The sequence below is a fragment of the Brachyistius frenatus genome, unplaced genomic scaffold, assembly GCF_029030835.1.
Source record: "Brachyistius frenatus isolate BFR_SWC_R1_liver_20210118 unplaced genomic scaffold, ASM2903083v1 Contig_10, whole genome shotgun sequence".
In the NCBI taxonomy this organism is placed as follows: Eukaryota; Metazoa; Chordata; class Actinopteri; family Embiotocidae; genus Brachyistius; species Brachyistius frenatus.
The window spans coordinates 180131-204277 of NW_027210609.1; the positions used below are offsets into that span (position 1 = coordinate 180131).

Below are 24147 nucleotides of genomic sequence, written 5' to 3' on the forward strand. Positions count from 1 at the left end.
CCGATTTATACATCTAATTACCGGAGTTTCTTCAACACTTCGGGTGTCGAGAGACCAATCAATCATCTAGGTGGATTAACTGTTTATATTGATTTATTGTAGATATTATGGCATCCGGATAAATGGCAAAACATGATTGCATAAATATCAAAGATGTGTTTGGGGTTTTTAAGAAATATTGTCTTTACATGTTTTGAAATTGATCACAAAAGCTTTAATAATCACATTTAAGGTATGCTTATGTATTAAAAAAAAAAAATCCAGTATTAGTCAGGTTCGGGTCCAATAAATGGGCTTTTTTTTTTTTGTACTTTCTACTAATTATATTTTAATTTGATCATTTGTAGGTGGTGATGGTGGAATAGATTAGGTTACTAATAACCTGCCCCCTGTAGAGGAGTAGACCCAATTTGTCATTCAGTGTCTTCCCACTTTGGGATTGTATATTTGAAAAAGAACTGATGATATATTTTCACTCGGAACAACATAAAGATCATGCTAAACATGTACAACCAATTCTCCAAACTAATCAGCCCTTCAGTTATTTCCACAGATTACGGGAGTCGATATGTTCGTCGTCATCGCTTGATTTCGGTGTTTCATACTTTCCCGGGGATATTTTGTTTTTGTTTTTATTGTCTTGTAGTGAAGCCAGCGTTTACCTGACGGTGACTCGTGTTTTATTATGAGGCATCGCGTGTGTTTTAAATGGGCTTCCAGGCTGCGCTCGGAGAGGAAAAGGTTTGTTTTTTCTTCCCCCTCGGGTTTGTGGTTGGTTTGGTTGGGGGAGGGGTGGTTTTTTTTTTTGTTTTTTTTTTTTTTTTTACAGACAACCAAGCAGGAAGAGACCTGCGTTGTTCAGGCGTAAAAGACACGAGAGACCCCCGCGGTGCCGGGGCTCCACTCTGAAGTGACCGCTGTTACAACCAGAGAACCATAAATGAAACGTATTCACTACGGAAGCGTAAAGAATTTTTTTTTTTTTTTTTTTTTTTTTTTTTTTTTAACCAAACAAGCGCGACCCCCACCCCTTGAAGAAAAGTAGGGTCAAAGTTCACAGGAAGCTGGGGGGCTGCCATTTTTTTTTTCCTCTGCTGCTACCGCTAACGTTTAGATGCTAAAACGACGGGAGGGGCGGCTTGGCGTTGGGTTTGTATTTTTTTGGTAGCTAGCTGCTTTCCAGTCGAACGAAATTAATCCACATCGTCAAATCGTTTCTCCGACCGCGGTCGCTTACCAACCATTGTTATTGGATGAATTCGGCATGGAGAAAGTAGCGGAGCCGTCTTGGACTTCTTCGTACACCTACCAGGTGAGCAAGCACAGTGCGGAGATGCTACACAACCTCAACGTTCAGAGGAAAGATGGAGGCAGGTTCTGCGATGTGCTTTTACGCGTCGGCGAGGAGAGCTTCCCCGCTCACAAAGCGGTGCTGGCCGCGTGCAGCGAGTACTTCGAGTCGGTATTCAGCCGTCAGCCGGAGGGCGACGGCGACGCCAAGGAGCTGGAGATGCACACGATCAGCCCCAAAGTTTTTAAAGACATCCTGGACTTCGCCTACACCTCCAGGATCGTGGTGCGGCTGGAGTGCTTCCCGGAGTTGATGACGGCCGCCAAGTTCCTGCTGATGCGCTCCGTCATCGAGATATGTCAGGAGGTGATCAAACAGTCCAACGTGCAGATCCTCGTCCCGACCTCTCGGGGAGGAGACGCCAGTCTTTTCCAGGCCGCGGCGGCCGCGGAGCTGGGTTTCCCGGGGGCTCAGCAGAGTCTGGTGAACGGGACGGGGATGCTGGTGAACGGCCAGAGCTTCGCTAACAGCGCGCAGATGCATGCGGATGTGGGTGAAGACACCGCTGCCATCATGCTGGAGGACGGCGGCGAGTCGTCGGTGCCGCTGTTGGAGCCCGTCGACGGACCGCCCGTCTCCCCGTCGACGGAAATACCGGGCACCACGTTTCATCACGACGCTGGCTCCCCGGAGTCCAAAAGAGGCAGGGGGAGACCGAAGAAAGCCGTCGGAGTCGTGGAGGCTGTGCACTTCAACCACAGCTCCCAGAAAGACAACGGGCTGTTTCCGTGCAACACCTGCGGCAAAGCTTTCACGGAGGCTTCCCGCTTGAAGAACCACGAAGCGCAGCACGGAGCCTCCACCGGAGGCGTAAACAACGCCGGCGACAGCCTGTCGGCTCCTTTACTCTCCCAGCCTGGTCTGCTGGAAAACGGCGTGCAGTCACACGGGGGACTGACGCTGGACAACGGCCGTAAAAGGGAGAGGACCAGGCGGCATGTCGGCTGTGACATTTGCGGGAAAGTTTTCCGCGACGTGTACCACCTGAACCGACACAAGCTCTCCCACTCCGGGGAGAAGCCGTACGCGTGCCATGTGTGCGGGCTCCGGTTCAAACGCAAAGACAGGATGTCGTACCATGTGCGGTCTCACGACGGCTCAGTCGGCAAACCTTACGTGTGCCAAAGCTGCGGTAAAGGTTTTTCAAGGTGAGTTCAAACTTGCATGTCCGCTGACCGTCTGCGATGTGTTTGTAGAAAGGTGTAAACATGTCTGGGATATGTCGATTTCCCGATCACCCCCCCCCCCCAAAAAAAAAAAGAAGTAGGTCTCCTTACTTTGTTTACAGATGCAACAGTTTATCTGCATACGAGATGCACCTGAAAGAGAGTAACTGCAGGTATCAAGTGAGCATTCAGATACACAAAACAAAGCAAGGCCTGCTGCTGCTGCTGTCCCTGTTCAGAAATAAAGAAATCAGCTTGGCAAATGCACAGACACATTTTGCAGTCTGCAGCTTTATAACCAGCAGCTTGTTGTTGTTGGTTTTTTTTTAGGATCGAGCCCACAGATTAAGGACATTGGTTGCATTAACAGACAACAGTACAGAGTTGGTGGGGTCTCGGTGTTTCTCACACATTTTAAGAAGCTTGCTTTCCGTGAGCCCTTCCTTCCCTGCCCCATCAACTCTTATTGAGAAATCTAGTGTGTGTGTGTGTGTGTGTGGCTGAACAACTGTTCTACTTGCCACCACTGTAATGTTCACTTAAACCCACACAAACCAGTTGAACAGGCTCAGTGTCCTCCGGCCGTGTTTCTAACTCACTGTCTCCACCTGCTGCCGTGGAGGTTGAAATATGGCACCGGTGATAAATAGAAACGGTCAGTTCATAAATCTGGTGAGGCGTAGGGTGAAAGTTTGAGGCAAAGCCTTTTACCAAAATGAGAGTGAAAGGATTTGTGCTGGTGGAGTTCCCTTAAGGAGCCTTAAGTTTAAGAGAAACGATATTAAGGAAAGTGTGTTTTGGGGGTTTAGTATCTTTAGTAGCTCTTATTACTGATGAGTTCTCACTGACTTTTTTTTTTTTTTTTTGGGTGTATTAATATCTTTTTTTTTTTTCATAGGAGACAGGCTTTTATTTAGTTGCTTTGGTTTTAGGGGTTCATAAGTTATGAATGCTAGCTCACTATTATGACTTGTTGGAGCATTTTAATAGAGTAGTGTCATCCGTTAGTAATATAAGTAACACTTGTGCTGTGGACTACTATGCCAAGTCAAAATGTCTGCAGTGGAAAAGCCCATTTTGCCTTATTTTACATGTGTTCAGTGTTCCTTTTAAACTTCAAAATAAAATAAGATGCCGCTTTATTAATCCCAAAAGAAATTCTTCTGCCAGAGATTGCTCAAAATTTACGACAACACAAGGATAAAAACAAATGTAATTATTCTGTAATGAGGAGGGAAAAAAATCAATACAGCATAGTATTGCGATATTATGATGGCAATACTGTACTGACACATGGACACCAATATTTTTGTGTCGATATAAATGTCTATCATGCGTATATAACATTATTAAAGGGATTTTTAGGACCGTGTTGGTCAGTCTGTCTTTTTGACAATCCCATTTTGCTGCAATAAAAATTCACTAGATGAAACAAATGTTTTTCTTTGGGGACATGATTTGCAGTTGGAAAAAAAGGAATATATCACAATATATGCTATTGCGATTGGCAGCTAATCGCAATACTATATCGTGATTATATTGTCTCGTGAAGCTTCTGGTGTTTCTTACCCCTTTTACTGAGGCTCCATTGTGGTAATTCATGTATCTCACCTGCGCTTGGTTGGAAACCGTTTTCCTGTTTCCACACTGGGAGAGGACATCATCTTGAGACGTCTGTGCACGAACGGTTTCAATTGGAACAGGATTCCTTTTGTGATTTTTAAGGTTACATTCATGCAAGTACTCCCAACATTAACCATGGCTCTTTTAGGGCTGCAACTAGTGATGATTTTCATTGGTTATTTTTCTTGATGTATCGCAACTTGTTAGAAAATAGGAAAAAAAAAATGCTTATCACGATTTACTAAAACCCCTGACTCATGTCATGTAATGTTTGCATTGTTCCTCAAATAGATTCGAATATATTATAATTAAGTTGTCTTAAATCAGACAAAGAAAAGAAAGTCAACCTCCACAACAGAGAGAAGCTGCAACCAGCAAATATTAGGCCTGTTTTGTATGACATGTAACAATTATTCGATCCGCAAAATGATTAATAGAATGACTAATCCTTAATGATGGGCTATTCTTTCTTTTATTGAAGCTGTTTTGGTGATTGAAGGGACATTTTGGTATCGTTGGTATTGTTCAGTAAATACCGAAGCAACGCCAACACAATCAGGGGCCTGCACAACAAAGATTTCAGTGACAGGATACAGATTTCCATACAGTTGAGGGATGCTGAAGGTAAGAAAAGGCAGATTCATACATGGACATACTCAAACTCTTTTCTTTTTTCTTCTTTTTCTTTCCCCCCTTTTTTTTTTTTTTTTCCAGACCAGACCACCTGAATGGACATATCAAACAAGTACACACAACAGAGAGACCCCACAAGTGCCAGGTAATTTTATTCCTCCAGTTATCTGTTTAATATATCATAGAGGGTTTGAAGCAGTAATATGTGGGAGAGGCGTTAACATGTTGATTTCTGTATTTCAGATTTGTAATGCCTCTTTTGCGACAAGAGATCGCCTCCGGTCCCACCTTGCATGCCATGAGGACAAAATCCCCTGCAAGGTTTGTGGCAAGTTCCTGCGAGCGGCCTACATGACGGACCACCTCAAGAAACACAGTGAAGGAACTCATAACTACTGTGGCATTTGCAACAAAGGTAATTCCTTCATGTAAAAAAATCTTCACATGTCACACAAACTCCTCAGCCCCACATTTTCTGACAACAGAGAGGACGGTGTGGTCGTTCAGAAAATAAGAGCTGGACACGATGTCCAGCTTTTAATGTCTTGAGTTATGACGTCTAGAGTTACGGTTTGAGGTGCATTAGCCATTAGATATACTTTTAAATCTTGTGATATTTCTAATGTTGAATTGTGACCCGGTTCAAAACAATAAAACGTTCCTCTAACATCCTGTTATTACAATAGACTGTCCAAATTTCAGTGCTTATACTGATTGGTGGGACGAAGCTGATCAATGTCATCTCGTGATGCAGTGTGTTGACCCCTCGGATACGTGAAAGTGCATGTGCCAAAAAATATGATCTCTTATCTCCCCAGTTTTACATTGTGAAGATTAATTCCACTACACGGGTGCAAAATTACTCCTCAAAGCCCACCACCAAATGACATCACATTGTGCTGCCGCACAAAGTTCAGTCTAATTCAAGTTGTTTTATGCCAGTTGCATTGAGAAGTTACACAAATATGTGGGAATGTTTTGTCTTAAGTTGAGAATATGTGCAAGTCCTGAATGTGTCAAATATACCCGAGCAAAGTTGGGCTTTTTAACTTGTACTTAAAGTCTTGGTCCCAGAGGCTGAAAAAGGTTTGGCCTGTTTTGGGCTCAGAGAGAACACTCTCAGGAGTCCCGAGTTTGGCTGAACTATGCGGCAACCAGCGGTCACGTCCCCCATTGGTTTGCGAGCGGCCGTTTTGAAGCCTCGAGTTCGGAAATTTGGCCGGCGCCATCTTGCTAGTCCCAGGTAGTTTGGAGCCAGTAGTGACCATATATGGGCGAGCTGGGGGGGAGAGAGCGAGGGATCTGGCTCGATCTGATTGGACCTCCGGCAATACTACTACAATATTTACTGCTATTTTATTGCTTTCTATTATTCTATTATTATCTATTGCTTCCTGTATGCTGCTGTAGCGAAAAAATTTCCCCTCGGGGATTAATAAAGTAACTACCTAACCTAACCCAACCTACTACACTATACCCACCGATAGCCATAACCTGACTGCAGCACCGACCTGTCAATCAAACAGACACGCCCCCCCCCCCCCCCAAAAAAAACCCATGGCTTTTTGAAGCTTGTTTTTATAATTACTGATGGGATCATTTTCAGATGGACGACCAGAACACTAATCTGAAAAAGTAAATTTAACGAATGACTTGCAGGAAACCTATGGAAAAACAATTTTGACTGAGAATTTCACGAGAGACGTCTGTGGGAACCTGCATTTTTTTTGGAGCCAACCTCTAGCTGCGCTTGGTGGTATTGCAGTTTAAAACACTTCCGCATTGGCCTCATTTTTCAGATCTGGAGGCTATGTCCCATTTTACATACAGTCAATGGGCTGAACATGCGTGTTAGAGACTCTGCTGTCTGAGCTGGTTGACCTCCTGTTGGCTAAATGAAATAATTCACTGACTCTGAATTTCATCATTTTGTCCAATGACAAGTCTTCAAGATATTTTTCAGTGTTTGTGACACTCAGAAAACGATTGTGTAAAGGAAATACATCTTTTGTGGACCAGGGTGCTTCACATGATCCCGCAATAGTGTTGACTTTTGCGCCTACATCAAAATTACCTCAAAGCTGAGCTCTTCTCCTGCGGGCTTGTCTGTCATTCGACGTTTATTTATACGCGTCACAGCCATGTTCACTCACGACTGTTTCTACACTGTTGAGAGGTAACAGCTTTAAAACATGGGTATTAATTGTGTCTCAATTCACTATACGATGTCCAGAGTTACGCCAGTCAAACCAATTTATGGGTTTTTGATCCATATCAGATGGCCTGTCTTTATTCCAGGGTGCTCCTCTCAGAGCCAAGGCTTCGAGTGTGTCAAGCAACTGCCTTGTTCTTTGTTCTTCTGGTCCCAGGTTTCTCCACTGCATCCTACCTTAAGGTGCATATAAAGACACACCATGGCTCTCCACTGCCCCCTTCTGCCACAATGCACACCTTCCCTGAGCCAAGGGGGGAACTGCAGATGCACAACGGCAACCCTTACCACATGGGACGCCAGTGCTCAGTGGAAGGCAAGCAGCCGCCCGCTCCATCCCCAACGCTCATGTTTCTGGCTTTCATTTGCTCTGCTGCTTTTTGGAGAAACATGCTGCCGCTTCTCTGTGTGTTATAAACACCAGCGTACATCAATTCCTGCTTCCAGGCTTTTTGCTGAAACATTTATTGTTCCAACTTCATTTGCCAAGTATTGCACACCTCTTTGAGGAAATTTTTCTGGAACACATCTCTTTCTGTGACACCAATTTTATTATGAATTGCAGCTTTAGTAGCCCATGATTCAGCAGTTGGTCAGTTTCTTTCAGTAGAAGGTCACATTAAGATTTGGGAAAGTGTATGTTATATAGCATGCTCACTGCAGTTTCACCGACTCAAAGGACAGGATGGTAGAAAAGGCCGCGGGACACTGCTTCAGCTTAGAGCAGTGCATCTGTTACTACAAAATAAATACACGCCACTCGGCAGATAACTCATTAACTCGCATACATTTGGCTAGACTTGAAACTACAGTTGAAATCTTGACTTTATTTGTGCTTTGACAAATACAAAGACACCTGCTACTATTTACGTCTGTGCCACAAAATCACAATGTTGTTACTTAAATTGAATACTTAACTATTCATGAGGCTGGAAATTGAGTACCTGGAAGAATGGCCACATTTTGCATTCCTACGGTCACATGCAGTAACTGAAGACATTTAAGTTGTCCTGACTTCGTAGCTGACCATTTTAACCCATGGCCGTGAGACATTGGAGTGCTCAGTCACGTTTGCTTTTGTTTGTATGTGTGTGTGTCTGTCCAGCATGGCCTTGGCCGTACGGTTAACAGCGTCCGTCTGTGCTTGGCTGGATTCATCAGCAGTTGTTGAACCGTGCACAGTGTTGCATGACCGCCCTGATGTGTGCTCCATTTGCCCTGGATTCATTGATACTTTTGTAGTGGTGCCATTTCTGTGGAAAAAACAGTAGCATGGAGACAGTGCACAGTGAACTGTGAGCCACTACCACAATTTGTAAAAAATAATACGGAAGAAAAGGCTTTCCACTGTTCATTTGTTTTTGTAACTGCCTGATAACAGAGGTATCAAAATCATTGATTACGTGAGAAGTACTGACAACAGTTTGATTAGCCCATTTAAGTAGCCTTACAGATGGTATTTTGTTAAAGACATGAAGTGTGGCAAGCTAAAGTCAAATTAAAATCTATGGAACAATGGGAGGGTATTATTTCATTTTATTTGGCATTTGTAAAAACTTTTGCAGACTTTGTATCATCTTTTATTGCTGAAAATATGTGTATATATTAGTCTGTACAGGCGGAAAAAAATGGTTTCTTTGGCAAGAGGAGACTTGATAAGCTTATTAGGAGAAAGTATATTTCTTTTAAGATGAAACCAATTATAAAATGTTAAAATCAGTTTCCGCCTCTGTCATGTCTGTGACAAGAACAATATGTCACGGAGTGCATTGGATCGCAGGTATACTGTAGCTTCTCAAATTTGGTCCAATGAATAGTGGACTTCATCATGCGTGTCCTTTTGCAGACTTTTCTAATTTGCTCATTTATGTTACGCTTTATGCGAGTTTGTTTTAATTCTCGACTTGTTTGCCAAAGTTGTAAGAATATTAGTGAACCTTACTAATAAGCAAAGTGATGCTGACAAAGTCTTTTTGACGACAGATTTCTGTAAAGCCAATAACTGCCACATAAGGATGACAAGGATATTTGAATGATACAATTTGTGTAGGCTCTACTTGACATGAAGTGGTTTTATGTTTTTTGGTTTAATGAAAACATTCAAACCAAGCGCATCATATAAATGAGGAGAAAAAAGCCTTCGTAAATGGCCATAGACAGAAATGTGTACTGTCACTATATTTACTGCAGTTTTCACCGAAGTCTTCATTTAGTGTCATGCCATTTGTGAGACAAATAGGTCGTGTGTGGTCATCAGTCTTTGTTATATGCAGTCAAGGATATTCTGACATGCAACACCAGGATATCACAGGTGTAACTAACTATATTAATGATGGCTCAGTTTATTTAGCGGTTTCGGTGAGCCAGCATGCAACAGCAGGGTCCTGCCTTGTTGCAGATGCAATAAATGTAGTCACTTTTAATGTTGTTAATCACACCTGTGTTTAACAGATCACTGTATCCACTCTGAGAAAGAACTGTACTCGCATCATTTATATAATTTGATCTGTTAAAAGATGCTTATTAGCCAGTGGATGATTCACATCCGATTTGTTTTTCCCAAACATCATCTTTTTTGGAGAATTATTTCAATAACCATTTAGATTTTATAATCCCAGTGTTCAGGGATTATAGAAGGGAATAAGAGGAACGTTACTCCATTCATCGCTGAAAGCTTTAGTGATGCAAGGCACCCAGCATGGACTTATTCCTACTACTATACCTGTCTAGTATACTGTGTTTCAAATACTAGTGATGACGTGAAGGTAACTGTGTCCATATGGTTTCCGCCGGCCTTTTGTGTCTGTCCCTCCCCCTTCCTTTCTCCCTGGCCGGGTGTTGTGTAGACCTGTGCGCCAGTCGCCAGCTGCTTCTCACCTCGTCTGAGGCAGAGGGTCGCTTTCATGGGCTCTCTGGACACCCAGTTCTCCCCCAGCCTGGCCATTCAAGCCTCTGCTTGCAGCCTGAGCTGCCCATGGGGAAGCCAGGTGGGGCTCCATATTTCTGGGAGTGTCGCTCTGGCGGGGTGCCTGGCTTCCCCGTCCATGGGCCTGTCGCAGGTCAGTACAGTCCAGCAGGAGGGGCGGGTGGGGGCATGGTGCAAGCATGGCCTACTGGTTGGATGAGCACAGAAGACACTGGGCAAATGGACTGAGCTAGATTACTGTATGGTTAAATGCTGTAGCCACATTTTTGAAGGAAGTCTCTCTTTATAAAACTGTATTTAGTTTGTGATTTCTTAAATCAGTTGTCAGTTTGGTGCTTTCTCACTTAACGCCTGAAGTTTAACTGATGTTTTTGCAGGTGCCAGCCAGCCACCGGAATCTAGAAGTTATATTTGACAAATCCTGATTTATCATCTATTTCTCCTAATTTATGCCTCTCTTTTCTCCCATTTTCCTCTCTCTGCCTCACTCCCCTCTTCCTATCCATGATGTGTTTACCTCAGACGGGCAGGAAAATGCTGGGAAATGTCCCCATCTTGAAGCAGATGAATCGGATCCTTCGTTTGGAGAATTGTCCAACGGTGGTGAGCTCAAATCTCCCCACAAACCAGACGTACCGGAGCTCGAGATGCCCTCTTTAGCCTGTAATGGGGCCTCCGCGGAGGCCTTGGCCTCCCCAGAGGGATCTAAAGCCAAGACGGACCCCGAGAAGAAGTTTACCTGCGGGATCTGTGGTCAGGCCTTCCGCACCAAGTCCTACCTCAACAAGCACCAGCACAGAGTTCACAAAGCCCAGAAGGCCCAGGGGGTTTCAGGGTCTGGCTTAAATGAGATGGCCCCCTCCCTCTCCTCTCCATTCTCCCCTCAACAAAACATGTCTCTGCTCGAGTCCTTTGGCTTTCAGATAGTGCAGTCCGCTTTCGCCTCTTCATTGGTGGACGCTGAGGCGGGTCAAAGTGGAATTGACTTTGGAGGGAAGTGACATTTTTTGCTAGAGGCTTTACAAGCCTTTAGCAAAGCCTCTGGTTTATAGGACAAAGCCGGGTTGCCCACAGAAGACGCTGTGTATTTGGGAATAACTTTGCCTCAAGACTTCTTCTGTTCGTCACATTGCCTAATGTGAATCCAATATTTTTGTCAAAAGACTGCCATAAAATTCCTACTTTTTCTACTTTTTCAAAGTATGAAAAGGGTGTTTTCGTTTTTGAAATTTTCCTTATAAAGAAGTTACATGAAGGTTTTATTTCCAACATGGATCTGTTGAAGTTCTGTTTCTTTCAGCTGTTTTTTTTTTTTTTTTTTTAACTTGTGTGTAATTGAGGTTTCTCAGCTGCACCATTTTTTTTTTTTTCTTGAAAGATGAATTATTTACTGAATACTCAAAACAAGTAATTGTTGTCGTTTTGCCCAATTAAACTGCTCTGGTGTAGTTGTTAAAATGAACCTTGGCCATTACAATGATTTTTAATGCTTCATGTTCCTCGTTCCTCTCAAGGCTGTTAACAGATGTCTTTACCTCAGAGCAACAAGAGGGCTAAATTCTCTATTTATTACCTTCTTTAAAAGAGGATTTGCTTTTTTTAAGGACAGCGGTTTAAATTGGCGTCAGTTTTGACAGCAGGTTTACTCTATTTAACCTGTTATTTGTTAAAGAAACAACATTCCCAACAGGCTCTCAGCACTTTTCACGACACATTGATTATTAAGCTTCTTTTTTTTTTTCCAGCTTCATGCAGAAAATGTCAGTTTTCTTGCCACTGAGTGGCACTGGTAGCTGTCATGGACGTCATTGAAAAACTGTTGGCAGGATTATAGGTAGAAGCACTTTTTTAAAAAGCCTTTCTTATTATTTTTTTTTGATCTGATTATTTTCGAAAATTAGTTTTTCATAGGAAAAATTGCAGAAGTAAGGAGAAAAAAGCCATGCGTCATCACGATCTACAATTAGTACAGGAATGCTTTTGAAATTAAATGGGGTTTTTAATGAGTCTGGATAAATTTGGACGTAAACTCTTGTCTTGAAACGTGCTCTGAGCTTGTTAGGACTGAGCTTAGTTTCCCCGTTACAAGTTTCCCAGTCGTGTTTGTTTGGTGTTAAGTCAGTTGTGTACATGAAACAGGGACCAAGGTCAGGTATATTTTCAGTATATATTTTGAGAAATGTAGATTATATTTTATTAACTTATTCATGCCCACAATTTTGTGTACAGTTTTTTTTTTTTTTTTTTTTTTTTTTTTCTTAAATTGTCAAACAAAAATCATGTGAATGGCTCACTTTGATTATTTTTCACTCTAAATTATGTCAAATGGAGATGTGTGTTTGTTATGTGTGTGTTGTGCAACAGACTTGGAGGGTAGGAGAAGGATTCACACCTTGATCCATCAGCCTCTGGGCTAAAAAAAAAAAAAACGTAAAACGTAGTACAGCATTCTTTAATTCTCCATCGTTCCTTCACCTTCATCACCTGCAGTTCACATGTTGCTCTTCCCCCTCCTCTCAGAGTTTCTTGTGTTGTTGGCATGTCTCGTGTTTGCACCAAATGGTGGCTCCATTAAAGTGCAAGCTACCTTTTTCGGGTGTCTTGCAGTGCAAATGTGTTGAATCCTAAACAGTCCTGTGATTAAACGAAAAACGGTTTGAATAGTTCCCTCATACTGATACACAGTGGGAGCCTCACGTTCACACTTCTACTTTGCTAAATTTCACCTGAACTGTGATTCTCAATTGTTTTCGCATCCTAAATAACCCAATATATTGGTTACAATAATAATAAAATGTGTTTCATAGATCAATTTACATTACAAAGGACAGTTTAGTTTGTTTAGAGCTGCAATTAATTGTTATTTTCATTATTGATTAATCTGCCTGTTGTTTCATGATGAGTTTTTGTTTGTAAAATGTTAAAAATGCTATTCAGTTTCTTAGAGCCCACAGCAATGTCTTAAGTTTGCTTTATTTGTCGAACGAACGGATCTAAACCCAAAGATATTGAGTAAACTGTCACACATTAAAAAATAAATGCAGTAAACTTGAGAATCTGAAACCAGACAATGATTTTGCATTTTTGCAGAAAAATTACCCAAACTATCCATCAATCTTCAAAATTGTTGCAGATATAACTATTTGTTACAGCTTAAATTCAGATTTAGTTTAAATAATGACAAATCCAAACTCACTCTCTTTCACAATCATGATGTCCTCTTATTTCCTCTTCAATAACTGAAACGGGGAAAAAAAGACCAATCACAGGTAGTTGGCTTCAAACCATTTGTGAGAACAGAGCTACACAAAGTTGTATTAGTACAGTTGCAAAGTACTCCATGCAAACTGTAATTATGTGATATCATATGGACCTGTCACACAACTCACACATTAACATATTATCTACATATTTCTCTTATGCTGGTGTTTTGTTTGTGTTGTAAAACATGTATCATGATGCAAATCAGGCTCAGTCCAACAGCGAAGGGGCTGGCGGTGTGTGTCTGCACGCTTGCGTGTGTTTGTGTGCGTGCGAGAGAAAGTTTTTTTGTTTTTTTTGTGTGTGTCCGTTTCCGTGTTTGATCTCTGTTTCCTGCTTTCTGTTTAATTATTATTTGTGAGTAATTTAGTCTGTTAAATTCAGTACATTCCTATATTATTTATGGTTATATTGTGATTGTAACAAGTGTATATACCTTCCATATACACACTCTATAAATATATATAAATATATATGAACCAACCAATATGATCAGTGTTTGTCAGTGGTGGTCCTGTACATATAAAGATTCCCCCCCCCCCCACACCCTCGTCTGTTATGTGGAGGGATGTTAAGTTATGGCCATTTGAAGTGTAAACTACATGTTGTGGCATGCGAGCTGAGCTGGGGACTGAATGTCGATCACTGGTTGGTGGCAGTAACGGTTTCACTGCTCACTGTACTATCACTGTGCTCTGGTAGGGCTCACACTGCCAGCTGCACGACTCACGTCTTTGACCAAGATTTTCTTTTCCCTTTTTTGATCCACTCTGCACTAGTATTTACTCCTTAAAAGGTATTAAGGGTTGTGTTGTTATTATTCCTATTTGAAGACAAGTGGAAGTTTCTGTAAGAAAAGGATGAGCTTTTTTCTCTCTCTCTCTCTCTCTCTCTCTCTCTCTCTCTCTCTCTCTCTCTCTCTCTCTTCACTGGGTTGTATGATTTGTTTCAGTCCCGTTGGTACTCAAATGTAAAAGGTGAATTATTTCATGAATTATTTAGGCGTAAATGTTTTGCTTTCTGCTTTTGGTCTGTTGCAAAGTGCCTTCCAAATACTGATTGTGCACAGCAGTGGATTAAAAAAGGTCCTCTTTTCTAAAGGTTAAGAATTGTACAGAGTGACTTGCATTGACACTTTTGTATAAAAACACAAAATGTACAATATGTTAACTTGGTATTTTATCATCGTACTCAACAAGATTGCTCTTAAAACATGTGAGCTACATGTTTTGTTATTACGTCTTTGGACATATTTCAATATAAGCTTACTTTTCTATAGATATTTGTTTTTGTACTCCGTTATTGAGACTCGTCTCTCTTATTGGGACAGAGATGAGCGTCAAATAAATTGCAACTGAAAAGCACCTAACATTTGTCTTGTAATTTTTCCTGGTAGATAGTGAAAGAATAAATCCACCTTCTGGTTTATGTATACAGCAGTATAACCCCTTATGTCCATGTCTGCCTGCGCGAAGGAGAGGAGGGTGTTACTCTCTAAAACGGGTCTATTGCAGCAGCCCGGCTACCCTTATGACGGGCCGCTACATTTTAAACACCTACACGAGTGGATTCGGCAGGGCTGCTACGTGGTCCCAGCAACGCTCATTTGGTTTCTTGTGAAGAGTTTGGCTGACTCTTTCTTTCCGGGATGGGACTATTGAATACTGTTATGGTAATAATTGGAGTGGATATAGCTATTTGCTAAAGGTGGCAAGATTATTGACATTGTTGACTATAAATAAAATACACCTTATATTCTACTACGTGACACATTATCACCTTTGACTGCAGATACATTTAAATGATAAGGTTTCAGCATATTTAGTTTGATCAGTCAGCAAGAATTTTACCTTCAAACACTCAAGGCAGAGGAGATAGCCACACAGTGTTTTTAAATTCTCCATCGTTCCTTCACCTTAGCTCCATGCAGTATTTCACTTCATTTTTGACAGACGGAAAGCTTAGAATAAAATGAAATACTGCTCGGATCTCGGTGAGAGGCTGTCTCAGTTTGCGCCTATTGATGGTTCCTGCACCTTAGCACAGATTCAGCCAGGTGGAGCCGTGGTCTTTCTGCACTTTGTAACATTTATAGATTAACTATAATTATCTACAGAATATGAAGAAACCACAATTTTGATGTCATGTGAAAGACGTCTGTGTATTGTGTTGCAGAGATCTAACACTGAAGTTAGCTAACCAGCTAGCCCCGGCCCGGCTCGTCCGGTAACACTATCCCACACCTTAACAGGCGATAGTGAGTCACTGTAGCGTCCAGTCTGCCCTCAGTCTAGCATGACAGGAAGAAGAAATAGTGTATTCTAACCTCTCTTTAGAATAAAGCATAGATTGAATATAAAAGTCGACGTAGCTTTTTTGTCTGGAAAATAAGGCCTTTTTGGAAGTGCCCAAAGCTGCAATACCACCGAGGGTCTCTAGGGGTTGGTTCAAAAAGTCTCTGGTTCCATAGACTCCAACTTCTCATGTGAAATATAAAGTAAATACATTTTCCCCCACACGTCCAAGATTCTCAAAAACAATTATTTTTGTGGCCATGTATGATTGATTGACAGGCCTGTGGTGCAGTCAGGTTTCTGCTGTTGTTAGGCAGGGCGTAGTGTCCTCGGGTTCCCAATCAGATAGAGTGAGACCCAGCACTCGCTCCTCTTCAGCTCGTCCACTTGAGGTCACGTCTGGCTTCAAACCTCTCTAAACACCATGATAGCGACGGCCTTTAGTTTATGTCAGTCAAAATAACAAGCTGACACAATAATAATGTCCCATACAGTGATAGATTAGATACCCATTTCAAATTAAAGATCTTAACAGGAAACCCTTGAACTTGAATTGCCAGGAGAGCAGTCAGAACACAAAATTATCTACAAATACCTTATATAACATTGTGATGAATAACCAGAAAACCAGAGTCGGTATTCAAATTACATTACATTTCATTTAGCTGACGCTTTTATCCAAAGCGACTTACAATAAGTGCATTTCAACCATGAGGGTACAAAACCCAGAACAACAAGAATAAAAAAAATACAATTTCTTCAAGAAAGCCAAACTACAAAGTGCTAAAAGTAAGTGCCATTTTAAGCGCTACTAAAGTTCTACCTATTCAAGGTAAAGTCGACATTAATTTGATATTATATGATATTAATATGATATATTTACAAAATCCATATTTTTAAAGTGAGCACTTTGTGTATACCATCTGATTTCAAAATTCACCTTAAAAAATAAATATCTTTATTTGCATAAAATTACATAAAAGTAATGGAATGGTTGTATGTTTAGTTCATGAAAACAAAAGATACCAAAAAAATTAAAACTGAGTTTCATGAGTAACATCTGTCTTTTCAATGTCAGCTCCCTTGTTCTTGTAATTAAGCTTGTCAAAGTCCCCCATAATCTCCACCATCGTCTTTCCTTTCGTTTCTGGGACAAAATATATCATAAATGCTGAACTGAAAATGGAGTAAGCCACAAAAATCAGGAAGCAGAATTGCCCGAGTAAATCCTGCGTAGGGACACACAAAAAAAAAATTGTGTTACATAATTACAGACATAAAGGTGGAGATATATAACAGTACATGCACAGTGTGTCTCTCACCACTACATAGCCGAACAACATCGCAACAACAAACATGCCGAGCCAGTTGATGGTCCCACTGATCACATAAGCAGAAGGTCGCCAGGCTTGTAAGAAAAGGTCAGCAGGGAGAGCCATAGACACTCCGGCTGAAATAAAATATGGAGACGATAAAAGCTCGATCAAATTCAGATTATCACTATCTGAGATAAATTTGTGCTCATTGTAGGTGGACAAAAAACTCACAAGGCCCAAGCCCATAAATGCAAATGACACAAAAGATCAGGCCGATGTTCACATAGGGGATCCATGCATTCAGATCCTGTATAAAGAGACAAACATTAGAATTGCTCCTCTATGGGACAGCGGGGAGGAGCTGTGCAGTGTCCGACTGTATTTACCTTGATGGACAGCATGACAGTAAGTAAACACATGGTGACCCCCATCAGTAGATAGCCATAGCCCATCAGCTTCTTTCTGCCGGCACGATCTATCAGGAATGACTGAGACACAACAGTGATGCAGAAAATCATCTCACCAAGAGTCTACTAAGAAATTTGGACTTATGCAAAGGCTATTTTCACTTTATCTAAAGAAACACTTTAATGGAATAATTTATCTTCCCATTCAACACAAGCAAACCTTTTGTGAGCCTTACTGAACCGTTGTGGACGTCGCTTTCCTCTGTTCTAGTCTTTTTTCTGCTTCTCCACTTCATAATAAACTATATTGCACTCAGTATTTTTGCTAAACCATACAACTGAATATTACTTTTACAAATTAGGGATATAGCTATAAGTCACATACAGTAAAGTAAATGTTCATAAACTGAACTACTTTTTTCAACACATACACTCCAAACCCAGATTTCAGACTTGCCCAACGGCTTCTTAGATCCAGACTCCAATTCATGCTACGTTTTACAGATACTTACACACAGTGTTATGGTGATGAGCTCTGTTGCTCCAATTCCAATGGCCAAGTAATGCATCTGGGTCTCTGGCACTCCAGACTCCCGAAAGATGTCAAAGGCGTAGAAGTACAGCTGAGAGAGAGGATAACAGATGAGAGGCCATCAAACGGAATAAAAGGGAACTAAAACATGTCATGTGAAAGCTTAGTCCATAATCCCTGTGTTATGAGGGAGAGAACTTAAACAAACGTACAGCATTGATGCCGCAGAACTGAACACCAGCGCAGGGGATGGCCAGAGTCAGTAGTTGCCATCTCACACAGCGAGAGGTGAGAACATCCTTCACAGTCTTGGCCTTCTCTCCCTGTGAGCTCTCTCTCTCTTTCTGCATGTCGTCCAGTTCCAGCTTTAAGTTGTCCTCCTGCCACAGCCACTGTAAGGCTGTTACACATATATAAACACACACGTACATTATATACATGGTAACAACAAACACGCAGAAGTTTGCTGTTTGTTCTATCAATGCACTGTTGGAGAGGATCTTTTTTGGAGGTTTAATAGCTTGCTCTGCGAGGCTGTCTGTATTTGACCAGAGGTAAATTATAACCTTTAAAATAACAAGGAGCAATCAGACGTAACTGGATATGATACTGTATGTAGTACAAACTGCAGGAAGTTAGCTGCACTAACCATTATTGCACTAACACTTTAAACATCATCACAGCATCAAGGCAGAAACTTTAAATACAGCTTGTCATCAGGCAAGAAAACAGTTTGTAGGTTCATTTATTTTAAACATGCTTCAAGATTACTTTGTTATCCAGTCTTTTCATTAGAAAAGCATGCTTTTATTTACTGTATATTACCTTATGTGTCTTGGTATGAATATACAGTATATCGTGCAGCTGCTGCACATGTTTTTCATTGCCTGTTAATGCACTTATAACATTTATTTTCCTCTTCAAATGTGTTCAAATTGAATACTGTATGATTTTACACCACATTTGGTCTCACCTGATTATAGCAATTAAGGGATGTGGGTTAATTGTACTGAAAACTTCACTGAAGGAGATAAATATTGCCAAAATGTCCATAGAATCAGGCATGTCAACAAAACATGTATTAAACAGGGTAAATGCTTTTTTAAATCTTAGCTAGTTTGGCTTTGGTGGGGTTTGTGCAATAAACAATCTTAAATCGTATAAGTCCATTATCTACTGTATGAAGAGGAGGAGTGTATTTGCTCGAAAACTTCATACAACAGATCATTGAGAAGAGGTGTGTCAAGATCAGTTCCCCAAACTATTCCAAGATTAACCATCGGCTGAGGATTTATTTTTGGCTAATATATAATAGATTCTTGAAAATAGCGCCCATTGAGACTTTATTTCTAAAAATTGTAATACACATGACAATCAATTCCTTGAATGTTTGGATTTATTTTGAATCTTTTGTAAGAATCAGATGCTGAGTCTGCTGTGTTCGCACTCACCTTTTTTGCTTCCCTCAGTGTCTCCTTTATCAATGTAAAGGTGTCGCGGGGCCTCAGGGAAGAAAAACAGCATCACAAACTGCAGGATGGCAGGGATACCACTCACAGCTAAGAGATACGGCCACATTTCCTCTGAGCCCATTATCTCCCTGAACAGAGCATACAACAAAGACAGCTTAGAAAGCCAGGTGGAGCAACAACAAAATGGAGCAGCTGATAATGAAAAAAACATGAGGAAAATATTACACTATGGTTTACTGCTATTCAGTGTCACTAATTAGGAAGACAAGGTGTTAAACTTTAATCTGGACCAAGACTGATTATGATAGGACAATACTAACAAGACTGCCAGAGCAGTGTTTGTGAATCCTGGCCTCTTTAATAAGTGAATGAATAAGATGATATTTATCTGTTGGTCTTGACTGATGTTTTTTGTGTTTTAGCTCCAGGTATAAGTCAAATCGAGCAGCTGATTCTTACTTGATGCCAATTATCTGACCAGTGACTTTCCCCAAACCAATGAAGATTGAGCTTGTGAGAGTCATGAATCCTCTGAGTTTCTTCGGAGAACTCTCGCCCAGGTACATGAGGTGAACGCTGAGGCCGAGACCTATGGAAAGAGACAAGATAAAGAGCTAAGAGCCTGGCTTAAGAAAAAGAGACACTACACATGTCACATGATTGTAACATACCAACGTTATATCCATAGAGAAATCGTCCCAGCAAGATCATCTCAAAAGACTTGGCCATGCGACTGAAGACCATGAGCAAGGCAGCAATGATCGCAATGACATTGTTGAACAGGAGAGCTTTTTTCCTGCAAGATCAAAAGAAACAAAGACGAATATTAAATGGGGTTTGAGGAAACCTGTTTTGACATTATGCAAGATTTATGAGCACTTTATTTAAAAAAAAAAAAAAGCAGTTTGTCTTTTACATGGTGCTCACAACCTGTAATATCTTCTTAGTTTGACATTTTGGTAAATATACAGATCTGCTTTCTAGCCCAAGGATAAAATCAGCACCACCAGCTGGTTAGATTAGCTTAGCATAAAGACTGGAAATGGAGAAACAATTTGCTTAGCTCTCTCCAAAAACTAAACTGGCTAACCGTCATCTTAGTACTCATTAATTAATCCCTTTTATTTAGTTTGTTTAATTTATACAAAAAAATGTAATGTGAAAACCTCAAGATGCAGTCTGACAGGTGGTTAGCCTGTGTGCCAGGCTGTCTTTTGGCCCATGAGCCAAGCTAACTGTTACCTCCTGTTTCTCCTGTCATTACTCTAAAATAATGCAATCTGCTTGCTCCATCTTTATATTTACCAGACAGAGAAATAGTGTTATCAATCAGCTGTGATGAGCAAGAAAGAAAGCAAATGTACAACGTATTTCCCCAAATTTCTATTTAGTCCTAGGATCTAGGCTACCCAAGTGGTTTATCAGTATATTCAGTTGCTTTTCTGGTTTTGATTTTTTTTTTTTTTAAATCACCAACCACACAAATGAACATATTTATGGTCAATAAAACAGATAAATTCTTTTTTTTTTCATGCAACCTGTAGAACTGGTGCAACTGAACATTGCTGTAATGGTTCTTTTGGCTCCAAAACCCACAATTAACAGGTGAGAGTGTTTTGAAATCCAGATGTCAGCAGGTTATTTTTCAACATAACATAATGTGCATGTGTGTGTGTGTGTGTGTCTGTGTGTCTGTGTGTCTCTCTCTCACCGGCCATAAGTGACTGGAAGGCTACCACTGTGAATAGCCCCGGCCCAGGCTCCCAGACTCAACACAGCCACGATGAAGGACCAAATGAGCTGGTTGGTAGATTCGCCCACTGGAGCATCATACCTCAGCATCCATGTGTAGTTCACAAAACTCTGAACGTGCTGCAGGTAAGTCAGAGATGTCAAGGGACATATTAAGCTTAATGTTTTAGGTTCCTGACAGATAATGTCATTATTGGCTGTGCTTATTGTCACCTATATTTTGGTCTCCTCATCAAACCTCGGATCCAGTCAGACATTCTGTCCAACCATCCGATTGTACTTTCTTGATTGTTGTTGTTCTTTGTTGTTGTCCAATAGTGTGTGTTCTAAAATGCACTTATAGTAAGTCGCTTTGGGTAAAAGCGTCAGCTAAATGAAATGTAATGTAATGCTATTATGGATGACTAAAATGAGGATTGTGGTTTGCTGTACAGCTTGTCAAACTTCTGTTGGCAAATATGTGATCTGTGATATTGCCTTCTGCCTTTCTAATTAAATGAGAAACCATTTCTTTCTTTTCTTCTAATATTCATGTCAAGCATTTTGGGTTTTCTTGTGCCCATATGCTATAAATAAAAGCTTATTGGCCTTGTCCCTCTTACTTTGACACAGTTGCTGTTATTTGTTATTTTTGTTGGTGACACTACACAAAAGTTGACTTTGTTTTTGTACTCAATGACGCACTGACTTTTAGATTAGAGAGTCAGATGTTATCAGTATGACATTCAGAAGCTAGCCAGTGATATTGCTGCTGCTACAATTACAAGGATTAGAAAGTTGGTTCTTTGTGGCACATTATATTGAATACATTAAAAATCACTTGAAATATAATAACTCCAGTGGTATCAAAATGAAACTCTAAAGAAAAAGATATAATTTTGAAACCATTCATAAAAGACCAAGAATTAATTATTGCATAATTGTGAGTAGAATAAATTATACCACATTTAATGTAATGATGAATGATCGCAACATGGCAAATTTGAATTTGACACAACCACAACAAAACATAGTACTGAGGGTGATGGTTTTCATTCGTACTTTGATTGAAACTAACATAGATCTTACCACTGCTGGAGAAGCGATGAGAGAAACTTGGATACCATACTGAAATGATCCTCCAATTCCCAACACCAGCGACAGCAGGTAAAGCCTCCAGTACTGCAGCTGGCGTGAAAGGGAGCATTATATAAACAGTATTTGGTTTTTGGTCAGTAGTTAGATGCTGTGGGAGAGGGCTGTACTGTATGTACTGATTAATTTAACATTTCACTCACATGGGCCTCAAACACATTTAATGATTATAAATGATATCCATAAGCTCAACATTCTTTAACCCTCATGATCGTCAGTATTACATCACGCTGTGTGCCCAACAGGTCCTCCGTGCTCTGCTCGATTACAGATGTTTGACAAGTACAGCTGAGCTCTCTTATAATAAATATACATATGCAAATCTTATAGTTTGTTTTAAAATAAAAACTGTTCAACTACAATGATATCCTGGTGCATATCCTTAAGTTTCTTTGTTGTACGTGTATACTTTATACTTTTATACTACCACAGTTCAGATGGTAATATTGCACTACATTTATTTAACACTCTCTTTGGTTTTACAAACAAAATATAATCAAATTGTAAAATTTGATGCGTTGTAGGCAGGTGGTTACAGTTTTGAGGCTAATTGGGACAAACTTGTGCAAAGCTCTGCAGGCCTTCATGTGAGGTTACCAGAAAGAATGACAAAGTTGTAAACTGTCTTGCAGCAAAACAAAATTCCCCCCCAAAAATAATAAAGTTATAATTTTATAACTTATCCCTAGTAATTGACTTCCAAAATAATTAGGCTGTAATAATTGAAAATAAGGAGAATAAAGTGCCCAACATACTGTTTAAAAAAACACGTGCTATTTTATGATATTAAATATGGGAAAAAATGGGAAAAAATGGAACAAATTTAATGGAAATGTGAATGGAAAATGCTTATGGTTATAGAGTCTGTTATTATCAAATTTATCAATATGTTTCCTTATTTTGCTTTTGCTTTCTAAACATCATGATGAAGTTTTACCCAAATTGTTTTACTGAATAAAAATCTGCTGTTAAAAAAAAGCATTTAGTAGTATTACAGCTTATAGAGACAGTTTCCTACAAACACTTCAAACCCACAAAAAGTATTGGAATGTAACAGCATCCACTTACCTTTTTTGTGGCACACTCCATGTTTTGCACTGGCTTCTTGGATGGTGGCTGCAGATGTAGTTGAGGACCAGCATATATAAAGGATTGCCCCTCAAGTTACACATCAATAGAAATGAGTTGTCCATTCATGCTGTTAGAACAAGATCGTCATGTTTTGACGTGAGTGATAGGGATGACCAAACGCTGCACTAGATTAAACCTGGTCTGTCTAGCTGATTCCTTTAATTGTTACAACTGCAGCATGTTCTTACGGTATATTCTGTGTATCAGTTAGACATTTTTGTCTGGGAGGGAGGGACGTACACACACACACACACACACGCACGCACGCACGCACGCACGCACACACACACGCACGCACGCGAGCACGCACACACACACAGAAAGGGCAAAAAGCTTTTCTATAACACACCATCAGTAACCTTTGTCGATAAAGTACATGCACTCATTAGTTATTCAGTGTATGAGAGAAAGTGTGGTGAAAAGATGCAGTCGCAACCAAAATGCCTTTCTGTGAGTTTATTGTACAGCTGTACAATCATGAAAGTATTTGCAAATGGGATCAGCACCATACCGAGATCAGAGGTCTCCACAAGTGAGAGCAATTTTATGTTCAGTCAGGATATTTACACACTGAACTGTAACATCTCTGGTATGCTTCAAGTTCTTATCTGAGCAGCCTTGTAATGTCTTCAGTTCACTTTGTTACAGTACAAAACATGAACTGTTAACTTTCACGCTGTTTTACAGCGATAGACAAACAAGTTTTGTTCAAATTTGCATCACAAAAAGAAGGTGGTGTGAGGTTTCAAGGATGTGGGTGTTTCTCTGGCACATTTGAATTGTATAACAGGGACTGTAGGATGCAGCATCTTTAGAGTTTGACCAAAGCAAGACACTAAAAGTCAGAACATCTCAGCCTCTGTTGCTCAGATCTGAACCATTGATTTTTTTAAATTTTTTTTTCTGTCTCTTGCAAGTACCTGAAGATTATGAAAGT

The 24147-nt window shown here is 40.4% G+C and overlaps 2 protein-coding genes across 3 annotated transcripts; one reads left to right on the top strand and one right to left on the bottom strand.

The window, feature by feature from the left end:
• The first annotated feature begins 1113 nt into the window (after window positions 1-1113).
• patz1 (POZ/BTB and AT hook containing zinc finger 1) lies at window positions 1114-14530 on the top strand. Of its 2 annotated transcripts, XM_069690651.1 has the most exons (6): window positions 1114-2499; window positions 4855-4918; window positions 5017-5188; window positions 7143-7301; window positions 9832-10044; window positions 10434-14530. In XM_069690651.1, exons 1-6 carry the CDS (start codon window positions 1265-1267, stop codon window positions 10910-10912), a joined length of 2322 nt encoding a protein of 773 aa, XP_069546752.1. In that variant the 5' UTR covers window positions 1114-1264; the 3' UTR covers window positions 10913-14530. The 2 variants fall into 2 exon arrangements, with proteins under 2 accessions (XP_069546752.1, XP_069546753.1); XM_069690652.1 differs by lacking the exons at window positions 7143-7301; window positions 9832-10044.
• Window positions 14531-16481: 1951 nt separating this feature from the next.
• LOC138616365 (solute carrier family 2, facilitated glucose transporter member 11-like) lies at window positions 16482-23168 on the bottom strand. Its single transcript, XM_069690608.1, has 12 exons — window positions 23148-23168; window positions 22014-22121; window positions 20905-21065; window positions 19865-19989; window positions 19653-19782; window positions 19173-19321; window positions 17934-18121; window positions 17702-17812; window positions 17169-17270; window positions 17014-17089; window positions 16789-16916; window positions 16482-16695 (listed from the first exon to the last, which is right to left on the bottom strand). The coding sequence occupies exons 1-12, from the start codon at window positions 23166-23168 to the stop codon at window positions 16501-16503; spliced, it is 1494 nt and encodes a 497-aa protein (XP_069546709.1). The 3' UTR covers window positions 16482-16500.
• Window positions 23169-24147: the final 979 nt, after the last annotated feature.